General features: G+C 41.1%; 1 protein-coding gene across 1 annotated transcript in view; it reads left to right on the top strand.

Moving 5' to 3' along the window:
* TDRD9 (tudor domain containing 9) overlaps window positions 1-20,593 on the top strand; it is a 106,542-nt gene that overhangs the window by 31,026 nt on the left and 54,923 nt on the right. Inside the window, exons 8-9 of the mRNA XM_060165164.1 lie at window positions 2,663-2,827; window positions 8,881-8,984. Of these exons, the coding sequence (XP_060021147.1) occupies window positions 2,663-2,827; window positions 8,881-8,984 (269 nt within the window). The remainder of the gene's footprint in view (window positions 1-2,662; window positions 2,828-8,880; window positions 8,985-20,593) is intronic.

Raw genomic sequence — 20,593 nt, 5'->3', positions numbered from 1 at the left:
ACAAGTCTGGACCTTTCTTTTTCTTTTTTTTTGTTTTTTGGCCGTGCCTTGGGGCATGTGGGATCTCAGTTTCCTGACCAGGGATTGAACCCATGCCCCCTGCATAGGAAACGTGGAGTCTTAACCACTGGACTGCCAAGGAAGTCCCCAGAATCTGGACCTTTCTTTTTTTTTTTTTAATAAATTTATTTTTGCCTGCATTGGGTCTTTGTTGCTGCACGTGGGCTTTCTCTAGTTGTGGTGAGCAGGGGCTATTCTTCGTTGTGGTGTGCGGGCTTCTCATTGCAGTGGCTTCTCTTGTTGTGGAGCACGGGCTCTAGGTTCATGGGCTTCAGTAGTTGTGGCTCACGGGCTCAGTAGTTGTGACTTGCAGGCTCTAGAGCGCAGGCTCAGTAGTTGTGGCGCATGGGTTTAGTTGCTTCACAGCATGTGGGATCTTCCCGGACCAGGGCTCGAACCCATGTCCCCTGCATTGGCAGGCGGATTCTTAACCACTGCGCCACGAGGGAAGCCCCAAAATTCCTTTTTTCTTACTTTTTAGAAAGAGAGTGGCTGTCAGAGACTTAGATGCAGGAGCACGGGCAGATGGGCCTTCCAGTCCCCGCTTCCGCTCCCCACCCAAACCTTTAGAGGTCCCTGGCTTTGTGCTATCCCCCAGCCTGCTGACCCTGCTGTCACCGCTGGCTGACCAGACTCAGTCCAGGCCACCCTGGACAAGCAGGTGTCTTGGGCAGGCTGTTGAATGGTCTGTCTGGAGGAGAGGCTGAGAGCTGCTTGGGGGAGGGCGCACCACAGGGAAGTTGGTGGCAGCACGGAACCTCATAGCTTTGAGCAGTCCAGATTTGACCTTCTCGTCGCCTGCTGCCTCAGTAGAACAAAAGCCTTGCAGTTCGTTAGCCTCACTGTTCCTTGGTAGGTGGTTTAGAGAACATCTGCTGCAATGGGTGTGCCCCTTGGGGGCCACTCTTACACCCCAAGTGGTTTCTCAGAGCCTGCCTTCTAACCACAAGCATCTTGTCTCAGTGAGTTCTGGTCAGCAGGACTTTGACCTCTTGTATCTAACATTAGCTGGGAAAATACAGACATTTTGTTTACCCAGTAAGTGTATTAATAATACCTGTGTAAAGTTTTTACTTTTCTGCTAAGATTTACACTTCAGAAACGTAGTAGGCAGTCAGTGGTCAGCAGATAGCTGTGTTTACCTCCTGCTTAGCATTTTGGAGACTGGTGGATGGCGCAGACCCTTTGTAACGCTGCCACCTTCTCCAGGGCACAGCTGATGGGCTGTGGATGCTGCCGCTGGTATTCATGGCTGAGTTTCTTAAGGATGTCATCCCATATTTGCTTTTTGGCAAAACTGAAACCTGTGGTGAGTCCCTGAGCCTCTGCTGTCCCACTTGGTCTGGACTGGTTCCCCTGGGCTGCTGCACAGCGGCCGTCCTGGGGCTTCTTCAGTTTCTCGGCTTAGAGTCAAGGTTTTATGGGCCCCTTTTCTTCTTCCTCTTTCGTGCCTTTTTTTTTAAAGAGCTTTTTTATATTTTTAATAAATTTATTTATTTATTTTTGTCTGCGTTGGGTCTTTGTTGCTGCGTGTGGGCTTTTTCTAGTTGCAGCGAGCGGGGGTTACTCTTTGTTGCAGTGTGCTGTCTTCTCATTGCAGTGGCTTCTCGTTGCGGAGCACAGGCTCTAGGCATGTGGGCTTCAGTAGTTGTGGCACGTGGGTTCAGTAGTTGTGGCTCGTGGGCTCAGTAGTTGTGGCTTGCAGGCTCCAGAGCGCAGGCTCTGTTGTGGCACATGGGATTCGTTGCTCTGCGGCATGTGGGATCTTCCTGGACCAGGGCTCGAACCCGTGTCCCCTACATTGGCAAGCAGATTCTTAATCACTGCGCCACCAGGGAAGCCCTCTCTTTGGTGCTTTTTACGCCCTCATTTTTCTGGAGCATAACATCTAGTAGCTTATTCTGTCTTAAGTTAGCTTTCTTTTTTTTTTTTTTAGCTGTAGCTTTTTTTTATATATAAATTATTTTATTTATTTTATTTTCGGCTGCGTTGGGTCTTCGTTGCTGCACGCGGGCTTTCTCTAGTTGTGGCGAGCGGGGGCTACTCTTTGTTGCGGTGCATGGGCTTCTCATTGCAGTGGCTTCTCTTGCTGTGGAGCACGGGCTCTAGGTGCGCAGGCTTCAGTAGTTGTGGCATGTGGGCTCAGTAGCTGTGGCTCACGGGCTCTAGAGCGCAGGCTCAGTAGTTGTGGCGCACAGGTTTAGTTGCTCCACGGCATGTGGGATCTTCCCGGACCAGGGCTCGAACCTGTGTCCCCTGCATTGGCAGGCGGATTCTTAACCACTGCACCATCAGGGAAGCCCTTAAGTTAGCTTTCTGATGCAAAGTGTCCTTTTAGGTTAATGGTTGTAATTTAGCATAATTGGAGAAATGTAGTTTCTCACTTGATAAAGCAATTGAAGAGAAATTTAAAAGTTGGCATCTCTGAGCATTCTTTAAACTGTAATAATTTGAATTACACTGGAGATCAAATTGAAGTATTCAGTTAAAGTTTTGAAAATTATTAAAACAGAAGACAAGCCTAGAATTGTAAAAGTATTTCATTTCAGTTATTATTATCATCATCATTTTGTCTGTGTTAATGGTTTTTCTTACTCTGTAGGTAGTCCTGATGTCAGCCACCATCAACTGTAAAGAGTTGGCAGATTACTTTGCTGTTCCTGTTCAGAACAAGGTGAACCCTGCTTATATTTTTGAAGTGGAAGGAAAGCCCTATGCAGTTGAGGAGTATTATCTTAATGATTTGGAGCACATTCATCATAGCAGGGTATGTTGGAATGCATTGTTTCTTTTACAGTGAATGTACTTTTGTATTTGATCACACCTGCATTTATTAGCTACAATTGCAAGGCTCTTTTGGAGCTTAAAATTGGAGCAGAGAGATGGTGTGGGATGGGGCTGGAGAAGAATAAGAGGAAGGAAGCTCCGGGGTTTGTTGTCATAAACGTGAGCATGATAAGCACTCTGTGTGTCCCGGTGAAATTTATTCAAACTGCTTTTGTACTTTATTGATGTTGAAGAAAAAAATGTCAGCTTTTGGTCAGCTACAAAATTGCAGATTCAGCTGAGGGTAGGAGGTGATTTATTTCTGTTAAACTAAATTTTCTAATGTAAGTTGTATTGCTCTAAACTGAAGAAGGATTGCATTGTGGGAACAGTGTGTGATAACATATTCTTATGAAAAGTTGCAGTTGATTTACAGTTGTTTTCACGTGGGTAATACATTTATAGGATTTGAAGATCAAAAAGTATATGCAGGTATAAAATATCTCCTTCCTTCTCCTGTCCATTGTCTGCCCAGTTCCCCCACTAAATTATTGTCATTAATTTCTCTGGATCTTTCCATATTTACAAGCAAATATGGATGTATTGTTTCTCTCTTTTACAGAATGATAGCATTCTATGTGCATCTTGTTTTTTTTTCACTTACCTTTTCACATTTTTTACATGTCATATAGTTTCTTCATTCCCTTTTTAGAGCTACGTAACATTCTTTTATGTGAATATAAATATTATTCTTTTTTTAAATTGAAGTATGGTTGATTTACAATGTTGTGTTAGTTTGTGGTGTACAAAGTGATTCGGTTATATATATATTGTGTGTGTATATGTATTCTTTTTCATATTCTTTTCCATTATGGTTTATTACAGGGTCTTGAATATAGTTCCCGGTGCTATACAGTAGGACCTTAACTGTTTATGTATTTTATATGTAGTAGTTGGTATCTGCTAATCCCAAACTCCTAATTTATCTCTCCCCCACCCCTTTTCCCCTTTCATAACCAGAAGTTTGTTTTCTGTGTCTCTGAGTCTTTTTGCAAATAAGTTCATTTGTATCATATTTTAGATTCCACATGTAAGAGATATCATATGGTATTTGTCTTTCTCTGTCTGACTTACTTCACTTAGTATGATAATCTCTAGGTCCATCCATGTTGCTGCAAATGGCATTATTTCATTCTTTTCTATGGCTGAGTAGTATCCCATTGTATGTATGTACCACATCTTCTTTACCCATTCATCTGTCGATGGACATTTAGGTTGCTTCTATGCCTTGGCTATTGTGAATAGTGCTGCTATGAACGTTGGGGTGCATGTAGTAAAGATTATTCTTTATTTAACTAATCTCCAGTGTTTCTTATCTTTTCTTATTAAAAACAGTGCTAAAGAGAACATCTTTGTGCATGTGAAGGTATATCTTGTAGGCCAGGGTTTCTTAGCCTCAGCACAGTTGATATTTTGGGCCAGGTAATTGTGTATGGCGGGGGCTGTCCTGTGCATTAGGATGCTTGATATTTAATAGCTCTGCTGGCCTTGACCCACCAGATGCAAGTAGGGCTCCTTCCCATCCCCACCCCCCTGTGACAACCAAAAATGTTTCTGGACATCCCTGGGATGGGAGTAAAACACCTCTTTCGAGGACCCCTGTGTAGGTTGTGCCTTCCTGGAAGTGGGTCAGAGGGTGTGTGCATTTAGAATTTTGATGCACGTTGCCAAATTGGTCTATATAAGAGTTTGACTTTTATTAAAAACATCTGTAGGGACTTCCCTGGCGGTCCAGTGGTTAAGACTCCGGGCTCCCAATGTAGGGGACATGGGTTTGATCCCTGGTTGGGGAACTAAGATCCCGCATGCCGCACAGCTCGGCCAAAAAAAAAAAAATCTGTAATGTTAAAGTAAACAGTCTCTACTACAATGAGTTGGCTGACTAGGGTTCACCTCATTAGAAGATGTATTTTGTCAAATCTAATCATGTCAGAGGGAGGCCAGTGATGGCCATTAGAATGTAGCACTTCTTTTTTTTCCTCCCAGCTTTTAATTTTTTAAAAAAAATTAATTTATTTATTTTTGGCTGCATTGGGTCTTTGTTGCTGCGCGTGGGCTTTAGCTGCGGCGAGCGGGGCTACTCTCCGTTGCAGTGCACGGGCTTCTCGCTGCAGTGGCTCCTCTTGTTGCGGAGCATGGGCTCTAGGCACGTGGGCTTCGGTAGTTGTGGCACACGGGCTCAGTAGTTGTGGCTCGCGGGCTCTAGAGCGCAGGTTCAGTAGTTGTGGTGCACGGGCTTAGTTGCCCCGTGGCATGTGGGATATTCCCAGACCAGGGCTCAAAACCCATGTCCCCTGCATTGGCAGGCGGGTTCTTAACCACTGCGCCACCAGGGAGGTCCTCTCCCAGCTTTTAAAATGACAGTATTTCAAAACAGAAAAGTTGAAAGAAATTTTGTAGTGAACACCCGTGTGTCCATCACCTAGAGTCTACAGTTAACATTTACTTTGTAGCACTTCAAAAAAACCCCAAACCTGTCAGAACTAAGAAACTAACACTGGAACGTTACTATTAGCTGAACTTGAGTTTGTTTGGATTTCACTGGTTTTCCCTAATGTTCTTTTTCTGCTCTAGGATCCCACATTGTGTTTAGCTGTCATGTCTCCTTAGGTTCCCCTGGGCTGTGACAGTTCTCAGACTTCTCTTATTTTTGATGACCTTGATGATTTTTAGGAGAACTGGCCAGGTATTTTGTAGGATGCCCCATTACTGGAATTTTTCTGGTGTTTTTCTCATGATTAGACCGGGGCTATGAGTTTGGGGGAGGAAGACCACCGGGGGGAAGTGTTGTTCCATCACATAGTGACCAGCAGCACGGCTCATCGCTGGTGACATGGCCTTATCTCCTGGCCCCGGTGGTGGTTACCAGGTTTCTCCCTTGTAGCGTTACTCTGCCCTCCTTTTCTTTTTCCATATATATGTATGTGTGTGTATGTGTATATATATATATATATATATATATATGTATATATGTATATTAGGTTAGTTTGTTTGTTTATTGTCTGTCACTACCCCCCCCCAAGGTTATGAACAGAGTAAGGAGACACATTCTTTCCTTTTCTTACTGGACTCCGTGGTTGGAAACAAGTCTCTCTAAGTGCAGCCCGTATTCAAGGTGGAGGGGAGAGGGCCTGTATTTATAACATTTAACCATTGTGCCTTGTCTGACCCATTTTGGAATATGAGAATAATAATGCTTTACTAGTCTTTTCACCTGGCCAATGTCTGATTGACTTCTGTTGATGTGTATTTTGTGTTTGATTCCTTGTGGATATGCTGAGGAGCGGGGTCTGGCCTGGGCACGTGCCCTGAGCCCGTGTAGGCCCTGGCAGCAGATGGGTGCATCGTGTTCACCTGCTAGAGGACATCTGGCCCCAGCGCTGTTTACCGTATGTCCTGATCGGTGTCACTTAGGGTTTCAATGAACCGATACTCAAGATTTAACTCTGTATTAATTTTAAGCCTTACAGAAAAGGTGCTTTATGTAGATTCTATTATAATTTTTGGAGTCAGGGCCTTTGTTAAAATCACAGTTTTATTACCGTGATTAGTCGTGCTGTCATGTGATTGCTCAGCACGCTGTCTCGTGTTGCGAGGGAGAAGGTCCTCCTCCTCCAGAGCAGCGGCCTCTCCACCCTGTGGTTGTCTCATACCTTCCCACCTCCTTAGGGGCCTCGTCTGATTCACTGCCCTCCTCTCTGTGTCTTTCCTAGCATCTTGTCCACATTTAAACGGCACTGAGTCTCTTTCATCTTAAAAGACACCCACGTTAGGTGCGCTGTTTCTCATAGCTTTTGCCAGACTTTGAACTCCCAGTGCCCACTTCTCCCCCCTCCCCCCACTCACTGCCGCCTCTCAGCCAGGACTGCACCCCCCAGTGTCACAGGTGACCACCTCGTGAGGGCCAGAGCACTCGGCCCTACACCCCCTGAGCTCTCGCTAATATTTGACCCTGTTGGCCACTTTGATTTTCTTGAAACTCACCATTTCCCTGGGTCCCATGATGCCCTCCTGGTCTTTCTGTTACCAACTCTGGCTGTTACTTTCAGTGTCCTTTGAAGAGCCCTTTTCATGCTTCATTTTCAACTTTTTTTTTAATTGCCAAAAAACCCTCACAAAACCTGCCCGTAGGAAAGGACATAAAATGTAATCGTGAACTGGGATAAATTGTGGCCCCCCGTGATCTGCAGCCTGGTCCAGCAGCAGAGCATGGCCCACTCCCCAGGCCTCCCCGTGGGTTCTTTTTGGAGCACACTCCACCACCCTAGAGCATCACCGTTCTGTAATTCTGCTTGGTTTTGCTGTAATCCATTTGAAGGGGAGTTGGGAGGATGGTGTGGGACGGGTTGCTTCCCGGACAGGCTGGTTGGCCTGGGCGAGGCCGACTGGGATGGAGGCAGACAGGCAGGGCTCCAGGGCCTCAGCTTGGAACAGAAACATCATGGTCGCTGAACACTGGGCACCGGTGGGTGGGCTGACTGGAGCCACCCTGGCCCCGCCTCTGTGAATAGCAGCGCTTCCCTCCACAGTCCCGCTCCTGACTGAGCATGCCCTCTGCAGTGCACTTCACTCCACTGCCTGCCCACACCGTGCTCTCTGGGAATGCGGAGGCTTGTCTGTCGTGCCTCCTCCTGGTTTCCTCTCCGCAAACAGAGGGGGGATGGGTTCAACAGGTCGATGGGTGGGCTGTGACTAGTGTATGTCCTTTGTCACCTGTGTCAAGGCTGGCTTGGAGAAAGCAGGGCTATGTTTGGTATCTTAGCAGTGTGTTCAAAAAATATTCTCTAGGCTTGGATTCTAGAACTCAGTGAAATCACTTGTGAACTGATGTCATGCTTTTCCCACAACTTGTTTGTAGGAAAACAATTCTAGATGGATTTGAATCTACTGTTGGAGTTTGTGAAAAGTATACCTTTCCTTCTATTTCTTTTTTGTCTGGTTGTGTTATGGTAAATACTGGTTATTGTTTGGGTAAAGTAGCAAATTATTTAAAGGTTGAACGTCAAGAGTGCTTATTCAAAATTATTGATTAAATAAGAGTCAATTTGTCATATTTATATTAGAATTGTAATTTTAATGAAACATGGATTATTTGAATACTAGCTGACTTAATTTACTCTTAGTAAAAATTGGAAAAGGAGTTTCTCCTGAAGTCTTCTGATCTGTTTTTCACAAAATCAAATGTTGTGTCTTTCATACAGTACTTGATAAGTAAAATTATTAAATAAACAAAATAAACAAAAATATTCTTGGTGAAAAAACTCAGTATGGCTGTAAAATAGATTTTATGGCAACAATGACATAACCTAATGCTGGATATTCTGGAGAGATATGCAGTGATGGCCTTGGTCCTATGAACACTTTCAGCTCAGACTGGTAATTTTAACCCCACCAGGGAGTCTGTGGATGTGGTTGAACTCCAGTGTTCCAGAGAAGCACCTGAAGGGCAAGTTTAAAGGAACTGGCCTCCATGTGGCCTTGTTTTAATACACAATTAAAAGTAGTCTAGGGACCCCCTCAAAAAGCTTGGTAGCTATGATATGACATGGTTATATTATTACTGTAAATTGGCAGATACAGACGGGCTGTTGCCTTCTCCCAGTACTTGTGATTTTTAGGGCTACTTTCCACATGATGCTGTTGTAGTCCTCAGGCACTCTGAGGTCGAGGACATGAGCACTGCCTCTGACCAGAAGCTCTTCCTGGCTCCACTGGCATTGGGAGCAACTTTTCCTTTGTTTTTGGAATAGATTTCCCACCAGAGGTCTCACTTCTGTACGTGTGGACCCTGACTCCTCCGTTGCTCCCGCGACGTGTGTGCCGTGAGTGTCGGGGCCTTGAGAAGGGCTTGACGCTTAGCATTCACCAGATACTGGCTGCAAACGATGCCATGCTGGTTCGGGGCATTTGTTACGGTGGTAAACTCGCGGGTCACCCATCCAACACGAGTTTCCTTGGTGATCCTGTTTTGGCTTTTCCTCTTCCTCTTTCTAGCTTTCTCCTCACCTCTTGGAGGAGCCAGTGATAACCAAGGACATCTATGAAGTCGCTGTCTCCCTCATTCAGATGTTTGATGACTTGGACATGAAGGAGAGCGGGTAAGAGGTGCTCCACGTGGCAGTGTACTTGAATGTATCTGAGAATTAAGAAATCTTTATTCGTTCTGAAGCTTTTTACTGTTTTTATAATAGTAACTGTAGATACTGTTTCAGTAGTCACTGTGTATATTTTAAAATAATGTCAGTATCTTGCAAATTTTTTTACTGGAAACTTCTGTCTTAAAGTAGTTAAAATCATGCTAAGAACAGTTTAGGACTGACTGTGTTTAAAGCTAGAGACTGCAGCCTGAAGATAGAATAGTTTTTCCAGACACGCAGAAGTCATGTCAGGGCTTCCCTGGTGGCGTGGTGGTTGGGAATCCGCCTGCCAATGCAGGGGACATGGGTTCGAGCCCTGGTCCAGGAAGATCTCACATGGCGCGGAGCAACTAAGCCCGTGTGCCACAACTACTGAGCCTGCACTCTAAAGCCTGCAAGCCACAACTACTGAGCCCATGTGCCACAACTACTGAAGCCCGGGTGCCTAGAGCCCATGCTCTGCAGCAAGAGAAGCCACCGCAATGAGAAGCCCGCGCACCGCAACGAAGAGTAGCCCCTGCTCACCGCAACTAGAGAAAGCCCACGTGCAGCAACGAAGACCCAACACAGGCAAAAGTTAATTAATTAATTAAAAAGTAGAAAGATAAAGCCAAAAGCTAATAAAAATCTTAAAAAAAAAAAAAAAGGAAGTCATGTCAGTCAAGCCACTCACAGTCCTAAGGTAAAACTCAAAGGACCACATTAGGAGAAACTGTTGAAAGCCTTTCTTTGCCTTTGTTTCCATTTACTGTAAAGATATATTCCCGATTCTAAGCAGTCTCCCATTGTAATCCAGACGTTTTTTCATTTAGCTGGCTCTTTGAAACCTAGAACATATTTATTTTCCCTTAAGGACAATTTTAGGTTCCAAGTGGTAGTTAGAGTCTTAATTTTCAAAATATTATACCATATTAAGACCTTTTACTGTGCTCATTTTGCTACAGCTCATAAATGCCATTTATATATTGGGACAACAAACAGAATATAGATTCCACCTCCTCATAGTAACCAGCACTCGGTTGCTGGGAAAGCTGTTCTCTTACAGACATGGTATTTCTCTTCTTTTAGTTGTTAGTTGTGTAACGTAAACATACAGAAAGCGTCAAGGTATTCACTGTCTCTAGTTCCTCCTCAAGGTATTCATCGTCTTACGTTCCTGGTGAACAGTACCTTGCAGTGAGGTGGCTGTATTCTGTGCCTTCAGAATAGATTTCCTGCCAGACACTTAACTTTTGTGTGTTCGGATTCTGACTCCCCCGTTTCTCCAGTGCCGGGGTCAGGGATGTGCCAGGATCTCCATGTGTCTGGTGCCTTGAGTAGTGCTTGACATATGAGTTGGAAAATCCAAGTTACATGCAGCTCTGTTTTTAAGCTCCCACAATTTTTTTGTTTTTTTTAATATGATCAGTGTGTTTAGCTTTACTCAGATATATATCATTTTATTCATCATTGTTTCATCTTAGACTTTCCTTTTTTTACTTTTTCTAATTTCTTAAGTAACTTTATTGAGGTATAATTTACATATATTAAATATACCCATTTTTTATTGTCTTTCAATATTTTATGATATTTTCCCATAATATTCTGGCTTCTCTTATTATGATGAGAGGTTACCTTTTGGTTCAGCTGTTCCTTGTCGGTAAATCTGCCTTTGCCTGGTTAACTTTCAGCCTCCTTCCTTGTCTTTGTCCTGTGGTTTGACTGCTGTGAGTAGGTGTGGCAGTCTTTTCATTGATCTTGCTTGAGGCTCAGTGGACTCAGGGAGTCTGAATGGTGGTGGCTTGGGTGTTGCCCAGCAACCTTTCATCCAGTGGTATCCACTGATGCTCTCTCCTGAGTCATTGGTACATTAGTGAGGTTCTGATTTTATCACTTGTTCTAATTATTCTCTGAGATTGTTCTATAAAGAGGAATTTTCCTTTTATTACCCTGCCTCTTTTCTCCTTATCTCTCTCTCTTTTCACATCACAGTGGACTCATGGATTTTTTTTTCGTTTTAAATAGATTTTATTTTTTAGAGCAGTTTTAGGTTCAAGGCAAAATTGAGCAGAAAGTACAAATAGTTCCTGTGTACCCCCTCTCCTACAGATGCACAGCCTCCCCTCCTATCAAGTTTCCTACCAGAGTAGCACATTTGTTACAATTGACACATCATTATCACTCAGAGACTATAGTTTAGGGTTCACTCTCAACCCTAAAGATTCCTAGAAATCCTCTGTGCTTGACCTGTTCATCCCTTCCTCCTCCATAACCTCTGGCAATCACTGACCTTTTACTGTCTCCATGGTTTTGCCTTTTCCAGAATGTCATAGAGTTGGAATCGTACATATTGCAGCTTTCAGATTGGCTTCTTTCACTTAGAAATAAGCAGTTAAAGTTCCTCCATGTACTTTCAGGGCTTTTTAGTGCTGAATCATATTTCATCATCTGGATGCACCACAGTCTGTTTACCTGTTCACCTACTGAAGGACATCTTGGTTGCTTTCCAGTTTTGGCAATTGTGAATAAAGCCACTATAAACATCCAAGTGCAGGTTTTTGTGTGGATGTAAGTTTTCATTTCATTTGAGTAAATACCAACGAGTGCATTTGTTAGATCATATGGTAAGAGTATGTTTAGTTTTGTAAGAAACTGCAAAATTGTGCTCCGAAGTGGCTGCACCGTTTTGCATTCCCACCAGCAATGAACAAGAGTTCCTGTTGCTCCACATCCTCGCCAGCCTTTGGTGCTGTCAGTGTTCTGACAGTTCTAATAGGTATGCAGTGGTATCTTGTTTTAATTTGCATTTCCCTGATGACATATGTTGCGGAGCATCTTTTCATAGGTTTATTTGGCATCTGTGTGTCTTATTTGGTGATGTGTCTTTTCAGGGCTTTTGCCCATTTTTTACTTGGATTGTTCATATTCTTATTGTTGCGTTCTAAAAGCACTATATATATATTTAGGATAACAGGTCTTTTTATCATATATGTGTTTTGCAAATGTTTCCTCTTGGTCTGTGGTTTGTCTTCTCATTCTCTTGAGACTCATGGATTTTATTTATTTAAAGTGTCAAAGTTAATCAGTTTTATTTTTTTAACAGTCAGTTGTCCAAAATTTGGCCAGTGGGAGCCTTTGGTAAGTTGGCTCCTGTATTATTTGACGTGACTTCCTTAGTTTTGGGGCATTTATTTGCTTTCTGGCACAAGGTGTTCCAAGCCATTCATCTTGTTCTTTCCCTGCACTAGACCAAGAATCATTTCTCCAAGGAACTGATTCTTGTAGTGAGGAATGTTTTTAGAAAACAGGATTTGGATTCTAAGTGTGCTCATTGCTACTGGGGTGTCTGTCATTGCTTCCAAGTCTTTTCAGTGGCTGTAGCTGGAAATGTATTATTTATTTATTTTATTGAAGTATAGTTGATTTACAATGTTGTGTTAGTTCCAGGTGTACAGCAAAGGGATTCGTGTGTGTGTGTGTGTGTATATATATATATATATATATATATATATTCTTTTTCAGATTCTTCTCAATTATAGGTTATATTCCACTGGAGTAATATTTCATTGTATATATATGTACCACATCTTCTTTATCTGTTCATCTGTCAGTGGACATTTAGGTTGTTTCCATGTCTTGGCTATTTGAATAGTCTGCTGTGGACATAGGGGTGCATGTATCTTTTTGAGTTATAGTTTTGTCTGGATATATGCCCAGGAGTCGGATTGCTCTATCATATGGTAATTCTATTTTTAGTTATTGAAGGAACCTCCATACTCTTCTCCATAGTGGCTGCATCAACTTACATTCCCATTAACAGTGTAGGAGGGTTCCCTTTTCTCCACACCCTCTCCAGCATTTGTTATTTGTAGACTTTTTAATGATGGCCATTCTGACTGGTGTGAGGTGGTACCTCATTGTAGTTTTGACTTGCATTTCTCTAATAATTAGCAATGTTGAACATTTTTTCATGTGCCTGTTGCCCATCTGTATGTCTTCTTTGGAAAAATGTCTATTTGGAAATGTCTATTTCTGCCCATTTTTTGTTTGTTTTTTGTTGTTGTTGTTGGTAATTTATTTTAACTGTCATACATGAAATGATATTTAAACTCAAATTTAATATTGTTCTTTTCTTAGCTTTTATATGTTTGTTACTGAACCAAACTCGGGTCTGCTCACCCACGTGCAGTAAAGCCAGTCTACTGACACTGGTTGTGGTGAAGAAAAGTGCAGGGTTTATTGCAGGCGCCAAGCAAGGAGTCCAGGCAGCTAATGCTCAAAAAGCCCAAACTCCTTGAAAGCCTTTAAAGGCTTTTAAAGACAGGTTTTTAAGGACAGGGTGAGGGAGGGTTGTGGGGTGCCTGATCAGCTCGTGGACGCTCGTCTGATTGGTTGTTGATGAGGTAATCGGGAGTCAACATCCTCAGCCTTCTGGTTCCAACTGGTCTGGGGTCTACAGGCTTGTGGTCACCATGCAGTTAACTTCTTCCACCTGGTGGGGTTTCAGTATCTGCAAAACAGCTCAAAGGATGTGGCTCAGAATAGTACCTATTGCCCTTGAGGAGGAACTAAAGGTCCTTGACTTTGTTTAATGGCTAAACTATTATTATTTTGTCTTGCTTGACTGTTTTCCTTTGTTTCTGCATTTTTTCACTTCTCTGATTAAATTTGCTCTTTGGAACTCTCGGAAGGCCTAGGAGGCTAAAGTTTTTCTACAAATAAGAGGAAGGTGGAGGACATGGTGTGTGTGGGGGGTGGTTTCTGTCCTGGGAAGGCCCCATAGGGTCCAGCTTGATTACATTTTTAGTGCTTTTCTTAAACACCAAAACTTTTGGTTGCTAAAACATTATTTACTTATTTGTTTTCCCCCATAATATAATAAAAAATAGTTTAACAAGTAAATAGTGATAGTCCTTCTAAAACTAAACCTGTGAGTGAAGTATAAAACTGCTTTGCTGTTCCTTTTGTTCTTAGAATATATCCCACTGGATATACAGTCAGAGCTGTTTTCAAATATTACTTTAAATAATAATTCTCTCTGTTTGGTAATCAGTTTATTTTACACCTAGGTTCATTTGTTTATTAGTTGCCTATTTAAAACATTTTAAAGAACCCTATTTTAATTGATTATTTGCCATAATTTCCTTCCTTCCACTTTTTTGGTTTACTTTGTTACTGTTTTTTAACTAGTAAATTGATTGTTATTTTAGTTTCATCCTTTTATTTTATTGATAGAAGTATTTAATCCATGAATTTTTATTTGGTGACTTCTGTGATTGTATCCCATATGTTCTGATATATAGTGTTTTATTATTTTTGAGACAGTCTCAATTTTGGCTTATATTTCCCCTTTGACCCAAGAGAAATTTAAATTTTTTTGATAAAAGGGCCTTTAAGCACTTTTTACTACTAATGTCAAGTTTGATGGAATTGTTATCATAAAATATTATTTGTATTATTTTTGCTTCATGGAACTGAAGTGTTTGTTTTTCCTGTGATCTAGCACATGGTCAGTTGTCATGAATACTCTGCATGCCCCTGAAATGACAATTTTTATTATCAGAGTGAAAAGTTTGACATATCGTCATAAGTTGCACACTATCCATTATGTTGTTAGCTTTTTAAATTTATTTATTTTTGTAGAATTTTTTTTTGATGTGGACCATGTTTTAAAGTCTTTATTGAATTTGTTACAATACCGCTTCTGCTTTATGTTTTGGTTTTTTGGCCCCAAGGCATGTGGGATCTCAGCTCCCCGACCAGGGATCAAACCAACACCCCCTGCATTGGAAGGCGAAGTCTTAACCACTGGACCGCCAGGGAGGTCCCTAAATTTATTTTTTGACCTTTGGAATGGTTGTGGAATGAGACTGGTGTGTGAAGTCTCCTCTTATTAGTGTATTTCTGTTTCTGCCTTCATCATGTGTGGTTTCTGCTTTGTGAAGAGGGCTGCTCCGGTCTTTTGCCGCTAGATACTCATAACTGTCACAGTGTCGTGAACTATGGCCTTCTGCATTATACTGTGCCCTTCTTTGCCTTGCTTAATACTGTGGAGTCTGAATTCTACTTTGTCATATATCAAGATTGCAACTCTTGCTTTCTTTTGTTTGTCTTTACCTCTAAAATCTTTGCTATCCATTTGTTTTCATTTTCTGAATTGCTTAGTGTCTAAGTGTGAGTTTTGCGTATAGCATAGAGTTGGTTTTGCTTTGTGAGCTACTTGAAAATCTTCTTCTTTTGCTCATTGGCTTCAGCCATCCAGGCTTACTGATGCATGACTCATGTGTTCAGCCTCAGATATGTCATATTTATTGCATGGTCCTTCCTTTTCTTTTTATGTTTTGAATTTTTTCTTGGTAGTTAGGGATGTTTATACTTTTGTTTTTGTGTTTACCTTTAATACCTTTATATAAGGCCCATATGTTACATAGGCTTCTTATATTTGTTTTTTTTCCAATTTTTTTAAACTGACATATAGTTGATTTACAATATTGTGTTTTAGGTATACAGCATATTGATTCAGTTTTATATATGTGTGTGTGTGTGTGTATGTATATATATACTTTTTCAGGTTCTTTTCCCTTATAGGTTATTAACAAAATATTGAGTATAGTTCCCTGTGCTATACAGTAAGTCCTTGTTAGTTATCTTTTTTTTTGAATTTTATTTATTTTTTTATATAGCAGGTTCTTATTAGTCATCCATTTCATACACATCAGTGTATACATATCCATCCCAATCTCCAAGTTCAGCACACGCCCCCGCTCTGCCCCCCCCCCGCTGCTTCCCCCCTTGGTGTCCATATGTTTGTTCTCTACATCTGTGTCTCTATTTCTGCCCTGCAGACCAGTTCATTGGTACCATTTTTCTAGGTTCCACATATATGTGTTAATATGCCATATTTGTTTTTCTCTTTCTAACTTACTTCACTCTGTATGACAGTCTCTAGATTCATCGACATCTCTACAAAGGACCCAATTTCATTCCTTTTTATGGCTGAGTAATATTCCATTGTATATATGTACCACATCTTTATCCACTCATCTGTCAATGGGCATTTAGGTTGCTTCCGTGACCTGACTATTGTAAATAGTGCTGCAGTGAACATTGGGGTGCATGTGTCTTTTTGAATTGTGGTTTTCTCTGGGTATATGCCCAGTAGTGGGATTGCTGGGTCATATGGTAATTCTGTTTTTAGTTTTTGAAGGAACCTCCATACTGTTCTCTGTAGTGGCTGTATCAATTTACATTCCCACCAACAGTGCAAGAGAATTCCCTTTTCTCCATACCCTCTCCAGCATTTGTTGTTTGTAGATTTTCTGATGATGCCCATTCTAACTGGTGTGAGGTGATACCTGATTGTAGTTTTGATTTGCATTTCTCTAATAATTAGTGATTTTAAACAGCTTTTCATGTGTGCCTTGGCCATCTGTATGTCCTCTTTGGAGAAATGTCTATTTAGGTCTTCTGCCCATTTTTTGATTGGGTTGTTAGTTTTTTTTAATATTGAGCTGCATGAGCTGTTTATATATTTTGGAGATTAATCCCTTGATTTGTTTGCAATATTTTTCCCCATTCTGAGGGTTGTCTTTTCGTTTTGTTTGTAGTTTCCTTTGCTTTGCAAAAGCTTTGAAAGATCCCATTTGTTTATTTTATTTTATTTATTATTATTATTATTTTTTTTGCGGTACGCAGGCCTCTCACTGCTGTGGCCTCTCCCGTTGCGGAGCACAGGCTCCAGGCGCGCAGGCTCAGTGGCCATGGCTCACGGGCCCAGCTGCTTCGTGGCATGTGGTATCTTCCCAGACTGGGGCACGAACCCGTGTCCCCTGCATCGGCAGGCGGACTCTCAACCACTGCGCCACCAGGGAAGCCCTGGTGTTAGGGAATGTTCTGATTTCATTCTTTTACATGTATCTGTCCAGTTTTCCCAGCACCACTTATTGAAGAGGCTGTCTTTTCTCCATTGTATATTCTTGGCTCCTTTATCAAAGATAAGGTGACCATATGTGTGTGGGTTTATCTCTGGACTTTCTATCCTGTTCCATTGATCTGTATTTCTGTTTTCCGTACCAGTTCCGTACTGTCTTGATTACTCTAGCTTTGTAGTATAGTCTGAAGTCCGGGAATCTGATTCCTCCAGCTCCATTTTTCTTTCTCAAGATTGCTTTGGCTCTTCGGCGTCTTTTGTGTTTCCATACAAATTGTGAAATTTTTTGTTCTAGTTCTGTGAAAAACACCATTGGTTGATTGATAGGGATTGCTGAATCTGTAGACTGCTTTGGGTAGTATAGTCATTTTCACAGTGTTGACTCTTCCAATCCAAGAACATGGTATATCTCTCCATCTGTTTGTATTGTCTTTCATTTCTTTCATCAGTGTCTTATAGTTTTCTGCCTACAGGTCTTTTCTCTCCTCAGGTAGGTTTATTCCTAGGTATTTTACTCTTTCTGTTGCAGTGGTAAATGGGAGTGTTTCCTTAATTTCTCCTTCTGATTTTTCATCATTAGTGTATAGGAATGCAGGAGATTTCTGTGCCTTAATTTTGTATCCTACAACTTTACCAAATTCATTGATGAGCTCTAGTAGTTTTCTGGTAGCATCTTTAGGATTCTCTATGTATAGTATCGTGTCTTCTGCAAACAGTGACAGTTTTACCTCTTCTTTTCCGATTTGGATTCCTTTTATTTCTTTTTTCTTCTGTGACTGCCGTGGCTAAAACTTCCAAAACTGTTTTGAAAAATAGTGGTGAGAGTGGGCCACCCTGTCTTGTTCTGATCTTAGAGGAAATGGTTTCAGTTTTTCACCATTGAGAACGATGTTGGCTGTGGGTTTGTCATGTATGGCCTTTATTATGTTGAGGTAAGTTCCCTGTATGCCTACTTTCTGGAGGGTTTTTATCATAAATGGATGTTGAATTATGTCAAAAGTTTTTCCTGCATCTATTGAGATGATCATATGGTTTTTCTCCTTCAGTTTGTGAATACGGTGTATCACATTGATTTGCGTATATTGAAGAATCCTTGCATTCCTGGGATAAACCCCACTTGATCATGGTGTATGATCCTTTTAATGTGCTGTTGGATTCTGTTTGCTAGTATTTTGTTGAGGATTTTTGTATCTATGTTCATCAGTGATATAGTCCTGTAGTTTCCTTTTTTAATGACATCTTTGTCTGGTTTTGGCATCAGGGTGATGGTGGCCTCATAGAATGAGTTTGGGAGTGTTCCTCCCTCTGCTATATTTTGGAAGAGTTTGAGAAGGATGGGTGTTAGCTCTTCTCTAAATGTTTGATAGAATTCATCTGTGAAGCCATCTGGTCCTGGGCTTTTGTTTGTTGGAAGATTTTTAATCACAGTTTCAATTTCAGTGCTTGTGATTGGTCTGTTTATATTTTCTATTTTTTCCTGGTTCAGTCTCAGAAGTTTGTGCTTTTCTAAGAATTTGTCCATTTCTTCTAGGTTGTCCATTTTATTGGCATATAGGTGCTTGTAGTAATCTCTCATCATGATCCTTTGTATTTCTGCAGTGTCACTTGTCACTTCTCCTTTTTCATTTCTAATTTTATTGATTTGAGTCTTCTCTTTTTCTTTCTTGATGAGTCTGGCTAATGGTTTATCAATTTTGTTTATCTTCTCAAAGAACCAGCTTTTAGTTTTATTGATCTTTGCTATTGTTTCCTTCATTTCTTTTTCATTTATTTCTGATCTGATCTTTATGATTTCTTTCCTTCTGCTGACTTGGGGTTTTTTTGTTCTTGTTTGTCTAATTGCTTTAGATGTAAGGTTAGGTTGTTTATTTGAGATGTTTCTTGTTTCTTGAGGTCGGATTGTATTGCTATAAACTTCCCTCTTAGAACTGCTCTTGCTGTGTACCATAGGTTTTGGGTTGTTGTGGTTTCATTGTCATTTGTTTCTAGGTAGTTTTTGATTTCCTCTTTGACTTCTTCAGTGATCTCTTGGTAATTTAGTAACGTATTGTTCAGCCTCCATGTGTTTGTATTTTTTATAGTTTTTTTCCTGTAATTGATATCTAGTCTCATAGCATTGTGGTCGGAAAAGACACTTGATATGATTTCCATTTTCTTAAATTTACCAAGGCTTGATTTGTGACCCAAGGTATGATCTATCCTGGAGAATGTTCGATGAGCACTTGAGAAGAAAGTGTATTCTGTTGTTTTGGGATGGAATGTCCTATAAATATCAATTAAGTCCATCTTGTCTAATGTGTCATTTAAAGCTTGTGTTTCCTTATTCATTTTCATTTTGTATGATCTGTCCATTGGTGAAAGAGGGGTGTTAAAGTCCCATACTGTTATGGTGTTACTGTTGATTTCCCCTTTTATGGCTCTTAGCATTTGCCTTATGTATTGAGATGCTCCTATGTTGGGTGCATAAATATTTACAATTGTTATATCTTCTTCTTGGATTGATCCCTTGATCATTATGTAGTATCCTTCTTTGTCTCTTGTAATAGTCTTTATTTTAAAGTCTATTTTGTCTGGGGCGTCCCTGGTGGCGCAGTGGTTGAGAGTCTGCCTGCCAATGCAGGGGACATGGGTTCGTGCCCCGGTCCGGGAGGATCCCACATGCCGCGGAGTGGCTAGGTCCATGAGCCATGGCCGCTGAGCCTGCGCGTCCGGAGCCTATGCTCCACAACGGGAGAGGCCACAACAGTGAGAGGCCCGCGTACCACAAAAATAAAAAAATAAAAATAAAGTCTGTTGTGTCTGATATGAGAATCGCTACTCCGGCTTTCTTTTGGTTTCCATTTGCATGGAATATCTTTTTCCATCCCCTCACTTTCAGTCTGTATGTGTCTCTAGGTCTGAAGTGGGTCTCTCGTAGACAGCACGTATATATGGGTCTTGTTTTTGTATGCATTCAGCCAGTCTGTGTCTTTTGGTTGGAGCATTTAATCCATTTACATTTAAGGTAATTATCGATATGTATGTTCCTATTACCATTTTCTTACTTGTTTTGGGTTTGTTGTTTTAGGTCTTTTCCTTCTCTTGTGTTTCCTGCCTAGAGAAGTTCCTTTAGCATTTGTTGTAAAGCTGGTTTGGTGGTGCTGAATTCTCTTAACTTTTGCTTGTCTGTAAAGGTTTTAATTTCTCCATCGAATGTGAATGAGATCCTTGCTGGGTAGAGTAATCTTGGTTGTAGGTTTTTCCCTTTCATCACTTTAAATATGTCCTGCCAGTCCCTTCTGGCTTGCAGAGTTTCTGCTGAAAGATCAGCTGTTAACCTTATGGGGATTCCCTTGTATGTTATTTGTTGCTTTTCCCTTGCTGCTTTTAATATTTTTTCTTTGTATTTAATTTTTGATAGTTTGATTAATATGTGTCTTGTTGTGTTTCTCCTTGGATTTATCCTGTATGGGACTCTGTGCTTCCTGGACTTGATTGACTTTTCCCTTTCCTATGTTAGGGAAGTTTTCAACTATAATCTTTTCAGATATTTTCATAGACCCTTTCTTTTTGTCTTCTTCTTCTGGGACCCCTGTAATTCGAATGTTGTTGTGTTTAATGTTGTCCCAGAGGTCTCTCAGACTGTCCTCAATTCTTTTCCTTCTCTTTTCTTTATTCTGCC

The sequence above is a fragment of the Lagenorhynchus albirostris genome, chromosome 1 (genome assembly GCF_949774975.1).
Source record: "Lagenorhynchus albirostris chromosome 1, mLagAlb1.1, whole genome shotgun sequence".
In the NCBI taxonomy this organism is placed as follows: Eukaryota; Metazoa; Chordata; class Mammalia; order Artiodactyla; family Delphinidae; genus Lagenorhynchus; species Lagenorhynchus albirostris.
Note: the sequence above shows the minus strand (reverse complement) of the source record. Positions and strands in the feature narration are given on the sequence as shown.